Here is a 17,979-nt window from a genome sequence, read left to right as displayed (position 1 = left end):
AACAGGTGTGATCAGATTCAAATTAAAGATTTTGCTGTACTTCAAACCACCTGAAGTCATGTTTCCATAAACCTTCTATTGCAGCTACTACAAAATTTGCTAAATGTTTTAACAGGAAAGGGATTATAAATTGCCTGTGGACCATCAAATTTCAACGAAAGAAATTCAGAATGATTGGAAATCTCTTATTATCGAATACTTTTTTGCACATTCAAAACACTCAACATTTTTTATTAAGTGTTCGCAGGGCAAAGACTACACAAATATGGCAGCAATTGTGGGCAGCACTAGAATTTACATAAGGGTTCAAATCATTAGGTTGTTTTTCTTTTTGGAAAATTAATTGGTTTGACTGCTGGATCATTTTACAGGTATGAATTGTGGACCGGCAATTATTTTTCACGCTACCAGGTATGGCGCTGACCAGTAAAGTATAAAATATAAGACAAACACATACAACCATCTCCTCTCCCAAGCAAAAGCTATCTAATGTCGTTTGACAACATTTTGTAGATGAAGGGAGAAATTCAAAAACAGTGTAAAATATGGGAGTACTGTTCTGAAGGGAAACACCAAACCAACATCAAGCAGTGATCCCGCGATCCCAACCAGGGGTTCGTGAGTAACATGTTGCTCACCACCCCCCTTGATGTTGCTCCCAGTGGCCTCAAAGTAGGAGCCCATTTTTACATTTCTAGCTTGGATGCAAGTTTTGGAAGCACAAGTTTACTTCTGTTTAGCCTCTTGCAGGCCATATGGGGCTACCAAAAAGCCAATCACATCCCTTATTTGGCAAATCCCAAATAATTTTTTTCATTTTTGTGTGGCTCACCGACACCTTTTACACCTCAGTGTGGCTCACGAGTAAAACAAAAAGGTTGGGGATCCCTGGATTAAAACATAGCTTGACACGTTTTATGTCTTGCACTTGGTCTGGTGCAGATGCCACAGCACCATGTTAATGACCATCACTTCCTAGTGGTATGTAAAAATGCAAGATTTTTCATAGGGCATAAAGGGTTACACCTTGGTTGACCAAAAACAAGGTTTTAATATAAGCCTTGTGCTAGCCAAAAGCACTAACCCTTTTGTGTGCCCTATGCATGTACTTGGCAAAGCATAGGGATCATTTGTACAAGTAAAGAGCAGTTTATAGTATGTTTGCCATATCTAGGCTGTTTACTGCCACCTGTTTAGCAAACCTCCTACAAAAATTGCTATTTTGGGGTTGTAGATTTACTGCAATATCATCCTTCATTCATAATACCAAACTATCCACTATATCCACTGCCAGCCTTGAGTGGGGATGTACCTAGGTAAAAGCAGGACATGAGGTCAAGAGCCCGGTATCAAATCAGCCCATTATGGATCCATTATGATTTAAGCCTTATACAAGAAACCTAATAGACTTTAGGAATGTTAAAAGAATAGCCACATGTCGTTTTCATTATAATAATGTTAGAACTGAGAAGTTTGGTCATTTGCATGTTTCTTCCCAAAACAAAGTAACATATTTTTTATATTTAAAGTATAAATACATAAGAACAATTTCCCAGGATCCAGAAAAATTCTAATCTTTAAAAACCTTCTGAAATAGAAGCCACATATTGCACAAATATCTGCAAGGCAGAAGAATTAGAGTGAAATATCCTCATGTATGACAGAATGTAAACACACAGAGCAGAGTTTGCAGGTTTCCGAGAAAGTTTGTTGGAATAAAAGTTAAAATAAATCTTTAACTAACGGAGTACAAACTCAGAGACCTTCCTGCGATGAGGACAGGTTCGTTAGCATGGAATTTAGCCAGCAAAACTTCGGTCAAACAAAAACTCAAAACTATCAACTACCATTCAACAGCACATTACAATATACGTATTAAGGGATATACTACTTTGAAAATAATATCCTAAATTTAAACATTTGTGTATTAGGCCTTGATGTGAATCTCACCGGGATCACCGAGCAGCTCTGTAGAAGAAGATTAGCACTTGGAAGTATGTGAATTATGTTAGAAAAATATACAGTCTTTCATAAAACCAACCAACATCCAGTTAGCCCTCACTCACTGTAGCTTAGGTTTCATGTTCAGCTGCATGTGTGTAATTTTGAAATTACTGTACTGATTCAGTGCTTACTTTGAAAGTGATTAATCAAAGTCAAGGAAAAGCCAACCATCAAATGGGGCATGTTTCAAATTTCCCATTTTCTGTGTGTGTGTATGTACATGTGTACAGAAAAAGCAAGGAGGAAAGGGATGAGCTTATTTAATCAAAACAGCATCTGGAAGCAGAGAGTAAATGTATCCCATTTAATACCAATTTGTCTTTAATTGCCATCTGACTTGTATTTCATACACTCGCCATTTCTGCTACTTGATTACACATACCACGCCTAATCTTTTCCTTTCGGCCCACACAACAGATAAATGCCAACTTATATATCACTGTTTCCTATTCAGAAGGAGAAGCCATAAACTATGTGTACAATGGGCCTCTTATAAATATTTTTCTTTGCCTCTAGTTTCTTGAAGAGTTTCAGCAGTTCCCTTTAGTTTATTGCAAAAAAAAAAAAAAAAAAAAAAACCTCTCCGCACTAAGCTGCTTAGGACAGTGGTTCCCACTCCTAAATGGAGTAAGATTTACCTTTTGGGTCCCCCCAAAAAACAATATGTATCAATATAATTTCTGCACTCAATGTTGCAAATTACTGTTTTCAGGAACCTATGGTGAGCTGGATATGGAGGATATCATACACATACCACCAATTTTTGTGTTTAAAATTCTTGCTTTAAAATGTTCATGTGATCTTCTCTGTGTAGGTGAGACCGTGCAATGTATTTGTGATTGAATCTCTCAGCAGAGTTAATCTATTAAATGAAAACAGGTGGCTTTTCAGGTACCAAGGCAACAAGTGCCAGTCCCTAAGAGGGTAAAGTCTTAAATCTTAAATAGAGAGAGGTCTATGGGATAAACCGAAATATTAACAGCTGCATTATAAATATAATTATATCACTGTTATAGATGTAGTTTTTTGACATTTTGGAAATTCATTGTGTAAAGGTCCCCATACACAGGCCAATTCTAGCGGCCGATATCGGCCCCTTAGACTGTTTCGGCAGCTAATCGGCCCGTGTATGGGCACTACAGACGGGCCTGCCCAACCAACATCTGGCCTGAAATTGGCCAGATATCAATCGGGCAGGTTAAAAAAATCTAGCCGGATCGGGGACCGCATAGGCTCATTGATGCAGTCCCCGGACTGACTTTGCCTACACCATCTAAAATCCTTATAATTAACAAAACCAGTCTTATTTACATATCAGGTATGCAATCTTTTATTATCTGAAATAGTTGGTTTTCCAGATAAGTTAGCCTTTACCCAATTTAGATCCCCACAGTTTACAGCTGGCGTTACACGCACAGGTGATACCGTATGAAACCTCGTTTCGTTTGATATTTGGTGCGTGTATGGCGGCTCGACGAGGCAACCGATATTGCAAAAGGCTGCAGATATCAGTCAACTTGTCGATAGGACAGGTTAAAAGATTTTGATGGTGCCCAAGCAAAATCTAGGTTCAGGGCCGAAGGAGGTAGAATTCCTATTGTTTCTACCTCCATATCTGACATCGGAACATCAGTGGCGGGTGGGAAGGATCTTTCGTGTGACCATTAAATTGCTACATGTATGGCCACCCTAAGACAGTGGTTGTCCCCTTATTAGCTTAAGCCCCTTGGGTACTCCAAACTTTGGTCAAGCCCCATCTTAGCTCAACAGGTACAGACATAGGAAAATTAGTGAATCAGTCATTTAGCCGATTCCCAATTCTCACTCTAGCTCACCTTTAAGCTGACTCCCATGCCCCTCAACACTGTTCCAAACCCCAAAGGGGTGCCTGCCCCACAGTTTCAATACCAGAGTTAGGGCCAGTGATACACTAAAAATTTTCTCTGCTTCTATAGAAAAGGGTGATCCGCTCACATCCTGCACAAAAATGCATACATTTTTCCCTGCAAAATGCAGACAGAGAAACACCAAGCGTAACAAATTATGCCAGCTTCGCTACCATCAACTAAAACCCACTTTTTTTTTTTACAGACAAGTACAACGGATACTGGTTATCTAGTCACTTTTCTGTGGCATTCACTAAGCAGCATGACTGTCAGACTAGATAATGTGCTGAAAGTGAGAAATCTGTTGCGATACATTTATTTGGGCGTGTGTTTTGGGAAAATACTTGACAATATATTAAAATACAATAAAATTTCGCCCCACATGAAATGGAATGATGCCCATATCAAATGCTTAAAGATTACAACTCCAGTCAAAAAGCACCGCACAAAAAATGTTCAAGACACACACAAACTATAAAAAGGTATATGTGTATGTGTATTTTGGCAGGTGAAATCTACTCTAAATAAAGAAAACATCTGGAAAGGTTTTGTTCACCAACTGGCTGTAGTGCTCGGAGGCTGTATTTACAATGTGCTCGCTGAATGTGGTGCATTTCCTGGGAAGAGCTAATTGTTCTCATTTCAATTACAAATTTCTACTGCAAGCCAACTGTAACAGTCTACATGTATGTAAATGAATGCTGTGGCATGACAGGATCACGTGAAGGGTTTTGCAGCCCATAAAGGAAGAAAAAATATTTGGATTTGGGATAATTAGGCCAGACAAGGAGGTAGGTATATCTCTCTTTTCACTGCAAGCAAGCATTATATGTTACACAATCAATGGATTTGTTTTTGTATCTTTGTTCAATTTAAGGGGGGAATTTATTATACTAGAATTTATTATTATTTATATTACTTTTTCTTAGAGATCTAGTATCTCAAATACAGAAAGCTCTGAAAAAGATGGTCATAAAGTCCAATTTAAAAAAAAAAAAAACAGTTTTCAATTGTTTTTGTTTAGCATTAAAGGGATATGGACAAAAAGCTTTTTTTTCCACCTATCATAACTTTGCCTTTGTAGATTCTTTATCATTTTGCCATAAAAATATTTGCCTGATACCTTTACATTACCAATCTGATCCCCCATATTTCTGTATGAGGGGGCTGCTATAATTGTGTTGCAGTAGTTCTCAGCCTTTCTATTGCTGTGACCCTTTAGTACAGTTCCTCATGTTGTGGTGACCCCCAACCATAAAATTATTCCTAAGATCATCGGAAATGTGTGTTTTCCGATGGTCTTAGGTGACCCCTGTGAAAGAGTCATTTGACCTGCAAAGGGGTCGCAACCCACAAGTTGAGAAACTCTGCAGTAGTGCATTAGCATTAGAAGCTGTAACTGACAGGCTGAGAAGGGACAGTCAGGTTGGAAAAACAGTCAGGTTCGCCAAGCGAGCGGATCTGCCAATGTATGGGGGCCTTAATTGTTACTTGAAGCTCTTAAACCTGTTTTTCCAACCTGTGTATGGGGACCTTTACTTACAAAAGCAGCCCTATCAGTGAAAAAAATATCAACATTACCTATAGGTAATGTACATTAATATTTAATTTCATTTATTTAATTTAAAAATTTGTAATGTACATTAATATTCTGAAGTCTAGTCTTAAGGCACTGGGCTCCATATTACAGAATGATGTCCTATGGAAATCCCAGATAATAGATCCCAAACCTGTAAATGGTAGTGCATTATGAAGCTACGGTTAAAGAAAGTGAACAGAAAAATATGTGCAAATAAATGTTCAGAGAGAAACACTTCAAACAGGGCAGCATTACATTATTTAATATGCTGAAAAATCAATGTATCATTTGAGTTACTTGCAAGGCTAGAATAGCACGAAATGGCAATTAAACCAAGGTAAACAAAGCACAGATTACAAGGAATCAATTGTAAAATCAAGAGCTGCAATGTCACGAGACACCAAGATGGTAAAGGCCACAATGTTAAGCTTTCGCTACAACCACAAACATCCTGCAAGCCAGGGATCTGTGTACTTTAACGTGTAACTTGGTATATTTCTACGGGTAGCAGCAGTGCGGTTATCATAAGGAAGCGAGGCTTGTTTGTTAGGAATCCACCATTTCCTCTCTGCCAAAAACACTTGTTTTAAAAGTCATGTAAGATTTCTATTTAAAGCTTCAGCCAGGCCAAGTAGGAAATGGCCTGCTGGCAAAGGATTAGCTTTGCGGCACTGCCAACCGGCCTCCAGCTACACAGCGTGCATGGTAATTTCAGCCTGCGTTGCCAAATAACAAAAATTGTACTTTACATAAATACCGCAGACCGTGGACGATGTCCAGAGTAAGCAAAGAAAATTCACCCTGGGTTTCCATGCTCGCCTTTATCAGTTCTACGCTAGAACTAAAATAAAATCTAAATACATCAACACGTGTCCAGGAAGCTCGGAAGGTCAGATCAGATAAAATGTGGAAAAATAAAAAAAATAAAAAAAAAAAAGCGAGAGAGGATATTTCTGAGGGATATTTTGCAGGGGTAAAAAATAAAAAACCCACACAACAGTAGCTGTGAATCAAAGCACAAAAATGTGCAACTTTCTTCTGATCATTACCATTCATTTTATTTTTTAGCAGCTGAAATGCTCATTCTTTATTGGAATTGGAGTTCTTTTATCTTTGTAACTTTATATTTAATGGTAACAAAGCTGCACTGAGCCATATTGGGTTTATTTCAAGTTTAAATGTATTTGTTTTGTTTTTGTTATTTTAAGAATCCAAATTATGGAATTTGTTTGATGCCAATGTTTTTAAACGGGAAGAAAATTAAAAATATATCTAGGCTGGTATTTTAAAAAGAAAAGGCGGCAAACCCTTTTGTGTGGGCAGAGGTGTTTTATTGAGGCCAAATGGGTGGGCCAGGTGGAGTTAATTGTTCTTAGACAGGGTATAGAAGGTGATGATACTTGAACTTCAGCACTAGCTACAGAGTTTCTGTTGCTATCCTGCCTTACTACATTTGTAACCCAATGTGCACCATTCCTTCCCAGAGGCTATTATCCCCACTGCTACTATAGGCACCATCTCTCCCTACTATACCTGCTATCCCACAGCCCCAGTCCCTTCCCAGAGGCTATTATCCAACTGCTACTATAGGAACCATCTCTCCCTACTATACCTGCTATCCTACAGCCCCAGTCCCTTCCCAGAGGCTATTATCCCCCCACTGCTACTACAGGCACCATCTCTCCCTACTATACCTGCTATCCCACAGCCCTTCCCAGAGGTTATTATCCTCACTGCTACTATAGGCACCATCTTATCCTACTATAACTGCTATACCATGATATGAAAAGTGAAGAAAGGACAGGGGCTCTGTGCAAAGCTTTTAGGCTTTTCCAAATATAAGAATTAAAGGAGTTATAATACCTCAAATTGACCCAAGCTTGACATTTTTAAAATGGCTATTACATCCTAAACCCTAAAATGAAAAATAACCCTGTACCTCTAGATAACCAGTGCAACTAAATAAAATTAAACAGTTTGAATGATTCCATCTGTTCTATGGGTGATTGCATTTAGTTTATATTATTACTTTGGAAATCAAGCAAGTGCAATCATTACAAACCTCTCAACAAGAAAATTGCAGATTGATTTATAAGTCGCATATCAAGTCTTAAAGAGTGGAATATATGATTCTCTATTTTTATTTGTTTAGCTTGATTTTATTTTTAACCTTTGCCCCAAACACTGCATAAATGCAACTTTTATTTTAGAAAAAACATAGGCTTCATTAGATTACACACTCTACACCAATGATCAACGCACTTCTGTCTCTCAGCTGGAGTACAGAGGTACTGTCACTACTACAAGAACAGTTGTAGTGACTGTTCTGTGGTCTGAATGAGAGTGCAGAACTGATTGGGGGGGACGGTCAATGCCCTAATTATTACAATTAAATAAAGAGAACAACATGCATGCACTAGAGCATAACCCAATGATTTCCTTTGTATGTACTGTATGACTGCATAATTAACCATGAATATACACTGCGCCTAAACTTGCCATACCAAGCAATTCTCCTTTTTCAGTTTTGGAATTTTATTAGTGTAGAAAATAAATATTTATTTACAAATAGTATAAATATCCCATTACATAAATTTATTCTACTGATAAGGAGTATCTTAAGATATTTCATAAAGTATTCCATATCTGCAAATTTTATACAAATGAAAGTGAAATAATAAAAAGTAACTCATAACAGCCCACCCCTGAGACCCATACAAAATGGTGCCTGCCTCAGGAAAACTTGAGGAAGACACCCCTCTGTGGTGTCGAAACATTGACTTAAATAAAGTAAGCTTCTTGGTATTCTGATATAAGACGAGTGTGCATCAGAGTACTCTGTTTTTGTATGTAGGTGAAAAAGAATTTGCATCTGATTTGCACCTGGCATTTGTGACTTGAGTGTGCAGGACTTTCTACAATATTGTTAATCTTTTATGAAATTAAATGGTCAGCAGCATATTGAAAGTCATTTATGCTGATTGTCCACGAAGCACTGCATTTCAAACTGGGTAATTTTTTACAGAAAGGAAGGAAGGTGTCAATAGTGAAATCATGAATGAAACCAGAGTGAAACTTTGGCTTTTACCTATAAAGTTGTTTTAAGCATTTTGCCACTGTGTGTTTAGCTATTACGCACCATCTCTCCTTACTATATCTGCTATCCCACAGGCCCAGTCCCTTCCCAGAGGCTATGATCCCCCCACTGCTACTATAGGCACCATCTCTCCCTACTATACCTGCTATCCCACAGCCACAGTCCCTTCCCAGAGGCTATTATCCCACTGCTACTATAGGAACCATCTCTCCCTACTATACCTGCTATCCCACAGCCCTAGTCCCTTCCCAGAGGCTATTATCCCCCACTGCTACTATAGGCACCATCTCTCCCTACTATACCTGCTATCCCACAGCCCCAGTCCCTTCCCAGAGGCTATTATCCCCCCACTGCTACTATAGGCACCATCTCTCTCTACTATACCTGCTATCCCACAGCCCCAGTCCCTTCCCAGAGGCTATTATCCCCCCACTGCTACTATAGGCACCACCTCTCCCTACTATACCTGCTGTTATCCCCACTGCTACTATGACACCTTCCCAGTCAAGTTCCCAGAGGCCATTTGCTCATTGCTATTGCTACTGAGTGGAGGTGCTCTGAGTGCTCTGTGGAGTTGTGACTTTCTCCCGGGCCCGGCTGGGTCTGGGAGTTAGTTTTGTGGGGTTTTTTTCTCTGTTTTTGGTGCTTTTCCCTACTTGATGGGGAAGAAAGCGATAAAACCGTTTAGCCGGGTGGTGAAGACCCGTTTGAGCAGCAGGAGGGCTGCTGGATCTAACATTGTGGTGTCAGTAGAGCGCACTGCAAAGGGCAAAGTTTCCTGCTCTGTTAAAGCAAAGGAAAAGAAAAGCAAAAGTTGTTCCAAAAGCGGCATGGAGAGTGACTCTGAGGACCTGGACGCCGGTGTTGGAGTGATTGCAGGGAGCTGCGGAGCTACAACAGAGGCAGACCAGGAGGTGAGAGCAGAGTCTGATGGCTGCAAAATGGCTGCTGGCAGTGAGGAGCATGGAAGCCATGTGGCAATGGTGGTTGCAGAAAGTGCTCTGACCAACCAGGAGATGGCTGCTGCCAGTGAGGAGCATGGAAACTGTGTGGCCCTGGAGGTTGCAGAGTGTGCTCTGAGTGACCAGGAAATGGCTGCTACCTGTGAGGTGCATGGAAACCGTGTGGCCCAGGAGAGTGAGCAGGTAATGGCTGCCGGCCCCCTGGGGAAGGCAGGGGAAATGCACAAAGGGACTGAGACTGTTATACAATATGACACTATCATTAATGCTTTAAAGGAGCTGAGGTATTTGGAGGAGAAGCAAAGCAAGTTAAACAGAGACATTGACAGACTGATAAAGAATCAGAAGTTGCTGAGAGGAGAGAGGAGGACTCAGTTCATCAAGGAGTTGGCTTTCCTCAATAAGGAACTGGAAGAGACTGAGATTAACATTAAAGATATTCTGGCTGTTATAGAGCCATGGAAGGAGCTGTATGGCAACAAGCAGAGATTTGAACAGATAAAGGAGGGCAATATGACTGCTGAGAGACTGCTAAAAGTTGCTGAACTGCTGAAAGAGACTGAATACTCTAAAATTGTTGCAGAATATAGCGTTGCTACTGATATTGTGCATAGTAACGGTCTTTCCAATACTGATGGTGTGTGTGCAGCTGCTGTGAGTGCCGGGGGCAGTGTGGGGCAAGCGGCTGGGGTGCAGGTACATGCAGGTAATGCAATGTGTGTGACTGAGGGGGGAGGGGCAGTGAGTGCTGAGGCAGCTGAGGTGCAAGCGGCTGGGAGTGGTGCAGCTGAGGTGCAAGCGGCTGGGAGTGGTGCAGCTGAGGTGCAGGTGATTGCAGGTAATGCAACGTGTGTGACTGAGGGGGGAGGGGAAGGAAAAAATGTTGTTTATTCTGCTGGGGAAAGCAATGTGCATGGGGGGACTGAGAGTGTTGCTGGGGCTGCGGGGGGCAGTGTTTGGGAGGGAAGGAGATTCTTTGCACGTGAGCAGGATGAGGAGTTTGATGATGAGTTTGACAAGAGGAAGAATGTTGTGAAAATTAAGTGGGAGAAAGAGAGGGAGGATTTCCCGGTGCGCAGGTTTGTGGGCAGAAACATTATTAAGCAGTTGCTGGGTTTTACCCCACAGGATGTTTATGCCTTGCTGAGTGTCACAGACACTGAGTTTGATTTAAGCTATAAGTTATCCCAAGGGTTAGAGGAGTTCTGGAGGCGGTACCATCTGAGTAAAGAGGCCAAGGAGTGGGAGGGGTTTAGGGTAATCCCTGTGTCCAAACCCGAAACCAAACTGGTCACTATTATCATGAAGAGAGAGACAGTGCATGAGCAGGACATCCTCATATGGCTCCGGCGCCAGTGCACTGTCCTATCCCCCCTGGAGCCGGTGTTTGATGAGGAGGGATTCTGGATAGGGGGGTATAAAGTCCAAGTAAAACTGCATGTGGATCAGAATGTTCAGAAACATCTCCCAAATTCTTTTTTCATTGGGAAAGCAAGGGGTGTCTGTTTCTATGTGGGCCAGCCCAGGCTATGCTATAAATGTGGGTCCAACAGGCATTATGCTGTAAAGTGCAACATACAGAAATGTGCTTTGTGTGGGGAGACTGGGCACCCAAGCAAGGAGTGTGTAAAGGCCATAAAGTGCAACCTGTGTATGCAATCCGGCCATGCTTATAGGGCCTGCCCCGACGCCTGGCGGAACATTAGGAAGGCTTGTCCCAATCTGGAGAAAGTAATGAGTACCCCAATGCCAGGGGAGAACTTGCCCCAGACTGAAGGAGGGGGGAGGAGAGGGCAGGTGGGGCAAAAGAGACAGACAGGGGGCGCCCAACAGAGGTGAGAGGGAAGGAGAGAGAGAACAAACAGGCAAAGGTACAGGCAGCGGTACAGGCAGCCCAAGAGGAGGGAGGTGGAGGGGATGGTTGGATAGTGGTGGGCAGTAAATCTAATAAGGCTAAGGAGGCTCAGTGCCCAGGTGTAATTACCCTCCCAACTGAAAATAGGTTTGTTTTGCCAGGAGGGAAATCGTGGGGGGATTTAGCAGAGGAACAGGTAGAGATGGAGAGAATGGAGGAGGAGGAGGAGGAGAGGGAGAAAAGGAAAAGTCTCTCATCTGATATCATCTCCAGCAGGAAGAAGAGCAAGAGGGAAGGGGCTTTTCAGTCTCAGGGGGCAGAAAAGGAGTCACTGGAGGAAAGGGAGTTGGGGGAGGAAAGTGTGATGGAGAGTCAGGGGGCAGGTGTGCGGGTACAGGTTAAACGGTCTGCTGGGAAATGTTTAGACAAGTCTCAAAATAAGAAACATAAAGATGCCTCTTGATATGTGTATTATAACAATCTGTAAGAAATAAGATGCTTTGGAGGGAGGTACGCTTTGTTTTTTTGATGCAATATTGATTTATATGTATTTTTTGCTTGATTGAAATGTAATTGTATTTTTATTGTATTTGTTTAATATATTTTAATAAAATTCTCTCCCTACTATACCTGCTATGCCACAGCCACAGTCCCTTCCCAGAGGCTATTATCCCCCCACTGCTATTATAGGCACCATCTCTCCCTACTATACCTGCTATGCCACAGCCACAGTCCCTTCCCAGAGGCGATTATCCCCCCACTGCTACTATAGGCACCACCTCTCCCTACTATACCTGCTATGCCACAGCCACAGTCCCTTCCCAGAGGCTATTATCCCCCCACTGCTACTATAGGCACCATCTCTCCCTACTATACCTGCTATGCCACAGCCACAGTCCCTTCCCAGAGGCTATTATCCACTGCTACTACAGGCACCATCTCTCCCTACTATACCTGCTATCCCACAGCCACACAGTCCCTTCCCAGAGGCTATTATCCCCCCCTGCTACTATAGGCACAATCTCTCCCTACTATACCTGCTATCCTACAGCCCCAGTCCCTTCCCAGAGGCTTTTATCCCCACATTGCTATTATAGGCACCATCTCTCCCTACTATACCTGCTATCCCACAGATGCTATAGGTACTCCAGTTCTGCCTGCAAAGTTAAGAGATGGAATTATGATATTTTATTATGCTTTCACACACTCCTACCTACAACTGCAGCTTATATGAGCCCCAGTATGAGCTTTCAGTATATATTAAATCATTCGGAAATAATTTACTACGAAAATGTTCCAGACCCTACAAAATTATTACAAATGCTCTCAAATGCTCCCAATGCTCTCAGACAAACAATCCAAGATATTCAATTTATGTCATCTCAGACAAATGTGGCATGACAGTAAACAAACTCTGTAAGTCAATCATAAAAAGGTAGAAGGCACAATTGTGAAGGCAAATTCACATCCAAATGAGACCAATTACATCAAATTTGGTGCACTCAACATTCCAGTAATCTATAAAAGCCTGCGGGCATTTTAATAAATGATACATTTCTTTCTTTATGGGATATAATTACATTAGTTCATTCTTCGCGCTAATGATATAAAAATGGCAAAACACCTAATTTAAAAAAAATTCAGAATATTAACAAATGTAGAAAAATAGCTTTCCAGATGCCAAGACAGAAATTGAGACATGAATGGCAATTCGATCCGGTCTACCATGAAGCACAGCCAAAAATGATTCTTATTTATTGGCTCATTTAGCCTGATGGTCTTCCTGCTTAATCAAAAGTAACAAGTGAAAACAGATTTAAGGACCAGTACATTATTAAGAGTATGGTTCCTCAATGGGGAGGGCTTCAGCACTCCGAGGTAGAAAACGGTGATCATGAACAAAAAGAATAACCAGCTTTAAAAAGATTGTTTATCATTCTCATCAGTCTCTATGGCAGTGGAGCTTACAAACCACTCTTAGCAGACAGTGCCTGGAATCAAACTCAGCAAGAAAGCAGAGGTGTTTTGGTACACAGAAACAAAGGGTTTGAACAAATATGGGGGTTACATTTAGCCCATTTCACCATGAACACCTTGCTATTATGTGATATCAGAATAAACACAGAATGCGAGCATAACTTTTAATTTATACTGGTTTCCAGCAAGATAATGATCACATTCATGATGGAATTAAAAGCGGCTTTGATGGTGACAGGTCTTGTTGGTCAAAAAAGTTAAGGGGAAAGTTCACTTTTACATTAACTTTAAGATGGACTCATTCTAAGTAATGTTTCAAATCAAATATCAATCATTCTCTATGTTTTTGTTTTGGTTTGTTTTTTATTACCCTTACTTGTCTGGTTCTTTCAAACCATCAGCAAAAAATGCTGTTGTTAAGGTTGTTAAGGGTCCTCTACTGCTCCTCTTCCATTCTAATTTCAAAACTGATCCATAGTTACTTGCTAAGGGTTATTGATCCTTAGCAACCAAATAATTTAAATTACAGGTTTGGGAGCTGCAGTAAATAATATGTAAACTATTTAAAAACCACAAAAAATAATGAATGAATAAAAAGCCAGGAGACACCTTAGTAAGCTTAGGAGGAGAAAACAACTGTGATATTACCACTTTGATGACACAAAGGCAACATGTTATGTTGATGCAAAAAACTGTACTGTCTTTGACATCTAATGCCCTTACCCTCATTGGATGTATGTCTGCATACGGCGGCTTCCCTTCTGCCATTTCTATAGAGGTAATGCCCAGAGACCAAATATCAGCGACACAATTGTAGCCTATTTCTTGTATTACTTCAGGGGCCATCCAGAAAGGTGTTCCAATCACAGTATTGCGTTTTGCCATTGTATCCTAGGATATATAAACAGGCACGACTATGATATATGCATACATGATATTTAAGGAGTATTAAGGAGTATTACAGAGACCTGGAAATGTTACTTACAGTAAGCTGGCCAGCGACTCCAAAATCTGCCAGTTTTGCATGACCTTCAGTGTTCAGCAGGATGTTTCCAGCTTTAATATCCCTGTGGATCTTTCTCATAAAATGTAAATATTCAAGCCCTTTTAATGTGGATCGCAGTATTGTTGCAATTTCTTCTTCTGTTAACTAAAATTAAAGAAGAGCAGAAAAAATGAATCTATTAGTGTCAAACAGATGATACCAATTGGTAGAGTCTTGCACAGGTCCAGTCAGGCAGACCATGGCCAACCCTGACCCACACCTGCAACCTCATTAGTGCCCCTACCAGACCTACACACACACACACAATGGGTTTACTTACCACCCAACCCGGGAACCCGCAAGACCAGTAGTGATGTCACTCTGGAGATGGTTCAACCAAGTAATGAAAAACCAAAAAACTGGACTCAAAGTAAAAATATGCTGCTTAAAATTGCTATTTATTAGGAACTTAATACATCCTAATCAAAATACATTTAAGCCCTACGCATTTTGTGCCCCTTTGGAGCAGTTAAAAATAGGCAAATAGTAACAAAGCTCCAATCACATTCTTTATAACAAACACATACATACGTACATATTCACAAAATATACATAATCGAATAATGGATGTAGAAACAAGTGTTAGTAGAAAATATTACTTTAAATGATATATAATATATTTATTGTAAAGAGCATAGATATTTACATATATAAGGGTACCCATTTCAATGAAGTATAACACAAAATTTCAAACTCCAGTTTAATCCCATCTGGTTGTCTAGTATTAACATAAAAGATCCACTTGGCCTACTTTTTTAACAAATTGTCCATCATATCATCCCCATAGGAATTAGCAGTCAGTCTTTCCATTCCTGTAACTGAAAGGTAAGAGAGTGACCTATTAGCTGTAGCTAAACATTTATCTGAATTCTCTGAGATTTGTAATTGCTTATATTGCTAATATGTTCTCAAATCCTTTTATTTAATGTACATTTTGTTTGGCCCACATATTGCTTTATCATTTTTTTTTTTTTTTTTTTTTTAAACAGGTTAAATATGTAACAAATCTTGAATTACAGTTAATAAACAGATTCATTCTTTTCATTTTTCTTTACTGGATGAGGAAAACTTTTTTTCTTCCATTTACATTTTTACATGTAATATAGGGTGTAGAACCACACTTGTACATTCCTATAGTATTTAACCATGTGTTACCTTTTCTTTAGTAGTGACTAGGGGACAACTTATCATTTAAGGTCGCTGTCAGTCTAGTGACAAACCTACAACCTTCTAGGATCTGAATTAACATTGGATCTGTTTACAATATAGTCACGTATTTATTAATCATTTCGTGTATTGCATTGAATTGAGGACTGAAAGTCATATTTATATGCATGAGGATGCAAGATGATATGCAAGTCATATACCTATGATATGTTAAAAAAAAAAAAAAAAACTTTAAGAAAAATTGTATAAAATTAATCTATTAACTGTAATTCAAGATTTGTTATATATTTTATAACCTGAAAGCAACATGTGGGCCAAACAAAATGTGCATTAAAAGAAAAGATACAAGAACATATTAGCAATATATGTAATGAAAAATCTCAGCTGTAGCTAAACATTTATCTGGATGCTCTAATAGGTCACTCTCTTACCTTCCAGTTACAGGAATAGAAAGACCAACTCCTAATCCCAGAGGGGACAGTATGATGGACAATTTGTTTTAAAAGTAGGCCAAGTGGATCTTTTATCTTAATACTAGACAAACCGATTGGATTAACCTGGAGTTTGATATTTTGTGTTATGTACATGTGTATGTACCACTTTGCGCTCATGTGTTTATGTTATGAGGAATATGACTGGAGCTTTGTTATTGTCTAAAATGCATTTAATTAGTGCATGTCTTTAGCATTCATTTTGCCTATGATTAAGTGCCCACATGAGACACGAAACACATAGGGCTTAAATTTACTCTGAATAGGATGTATTAAGTTCTTAATAAATAGAAATTTGAAGCAGCATATTTCCAATTTGAGTTCAGTTTTGTGCCAGCCTGTCTTTTTATAAGAAGATACTGAAGATATCTTCAGTAAACTGAGGGTTTGGGGCTTGTGCACCCCGGACCCAGCATTCCATGTGGTGTCTAAGTCCCAATGTTTTTAGGCTGGCTGCTGCATTTCTTAAGCCTTCCATATCCCTGGTAAAACCCTCACAAGAAATCAACATGCAACATGGCCAAGTTGTCAAGAAAGCATGGTATGGCGAGCATGTCCAGCCTTATAGAACTCCTAAACTTTGCCTAAATACTGAAAGAGATACCATGATTCTACTTTGGCATATGTACTGCCCTGTAATAAGCACAATATAGGTATGGGACCTATTATGCAGAATGCTCGGGACCTGGGGTTTATTTAAATATTGAATAAACCCAATAGGATTGTTTTGCCTGCAATAAGGATTGATTATATCTTAGTTGGGATCAAGTACAAGGTACTGTTTTATTATTACAGAGAAAAGGGAATCATTTAACCATTAAATAAACCCAATAGGGCTGTTCTGCCCCCAATAAGGGGTAATTATATCTCAGTTAGGATCAAGTACAGGTACTGTTTTATTATTACAGAGAAAAGGGAATCATTTAACCATTAAATAAACCCAATAGGACTGTTCTGCCCCCAATAAGGGGTAATTATATCTCAGTTGGGATCAAGTACAGGTACTGTTTTATTATTACAGAGAAAAGGGAATCATTTAACCATTAAATAAATCCAATAGGACTGTTTTGCCCCCAATAAGGGGTAATTATATCTTAGTTGGGATCAAGTACAGGTACTGTTTTATTATTACAGAGAAAAAGGAAATCATTTTTAAAAATTAGAATTATCTGATTATAATGGAGTCTATGGGAGACGGCCTTTCCGTAATTCGGAACTTTTTGGATAACGGATCCCATACCTGTACTGCCCTTCTGTATATTAAAAGAACCAGTCATTAAAATGAAATATTGACATTTAAATATTCACAATATTCAAATATTGGTAACATACAACAAGTTTCTCTGACAGAATCTGGGAGTAGAAAGCTTTCAAAAGACAAAAACTTTCTGCTCATTTGTTAACAGTTTATGTACATAAACAGGGGTTATGCTTCATTTATTGCTCTATCTTAGTAATCGGAAAAAATCAGAATAAACGTAGGATTTCTCCTCCAAATCCTTAGCTAATAACAGCATAAATCTACATTTACTAAAGCCAGAGAGAACAGTTTCACAACTCAACTGCCATATGAACAGCAAAAACACTTGTGCAATACAACATAAACTCAAATTTCAACATCTCTCTTGCTTAAATAATAGTTCACTATGAAATTACTGGGCCTTTAATAAAAGACTGGATGCTAATTTAAATTATCTAAAAATATACACACAATGGGACCCATTATCCAGAATGCTCACAACCTTTTTTTCTGGATAAGGGGTTTCTATAATTTGGATTTCCATACTGCAAGTCCACTAAAAAAAACATTTCAACTTTAAATAAACCCAATATGATTGTTTTGCCACTAATAAGGATTCACTATATCTTAGTTGGGATCGAGTACTACATACGTTTTATTATTACAGAGAAAAGGA

General features: G+C 39.5%; 1 protein-coding gene across 1 annotated transcript in view; it reads right to left on the bottom strand.

The window, feature by feature from the left end:
• stk3 (serine/threonine kinase 3) overlaps positions 1-17,979 on the bottom strand; it is a 161,717-nt gene that overhangs the window by 123,185 nt on the left and 20,553 nt on the right. The window contains 2 exon segments of the mRNA NM_001097196.1: positions 14,084-14,251; positions 14,346-14,510. Of these exon segments, the coding sequence (NP_001090665.1) occupies positions 14,084-14,251; positions 14,346-14,510 (333 nt within the window).

This window comes from Xenopus tropicalis, chromosome 6 (assembly GCF_000004195.4).
Source record: "Xenopus tropicalis strain Nigerian chromosome 6, UCB_Xtro_10.0, whole genome shotgun sequence".
Classification (NCBI taxonomy): Eukaryota; Metazoa; Chordata; class Amphibia; order Anura; family Pipidae; genus Xenopus; species Xenopus tropicalis.
Note: the sequence above shows the minus strand (reverse complement) of the source record. Positions and strands in the feature narration are given on the sequence as shown.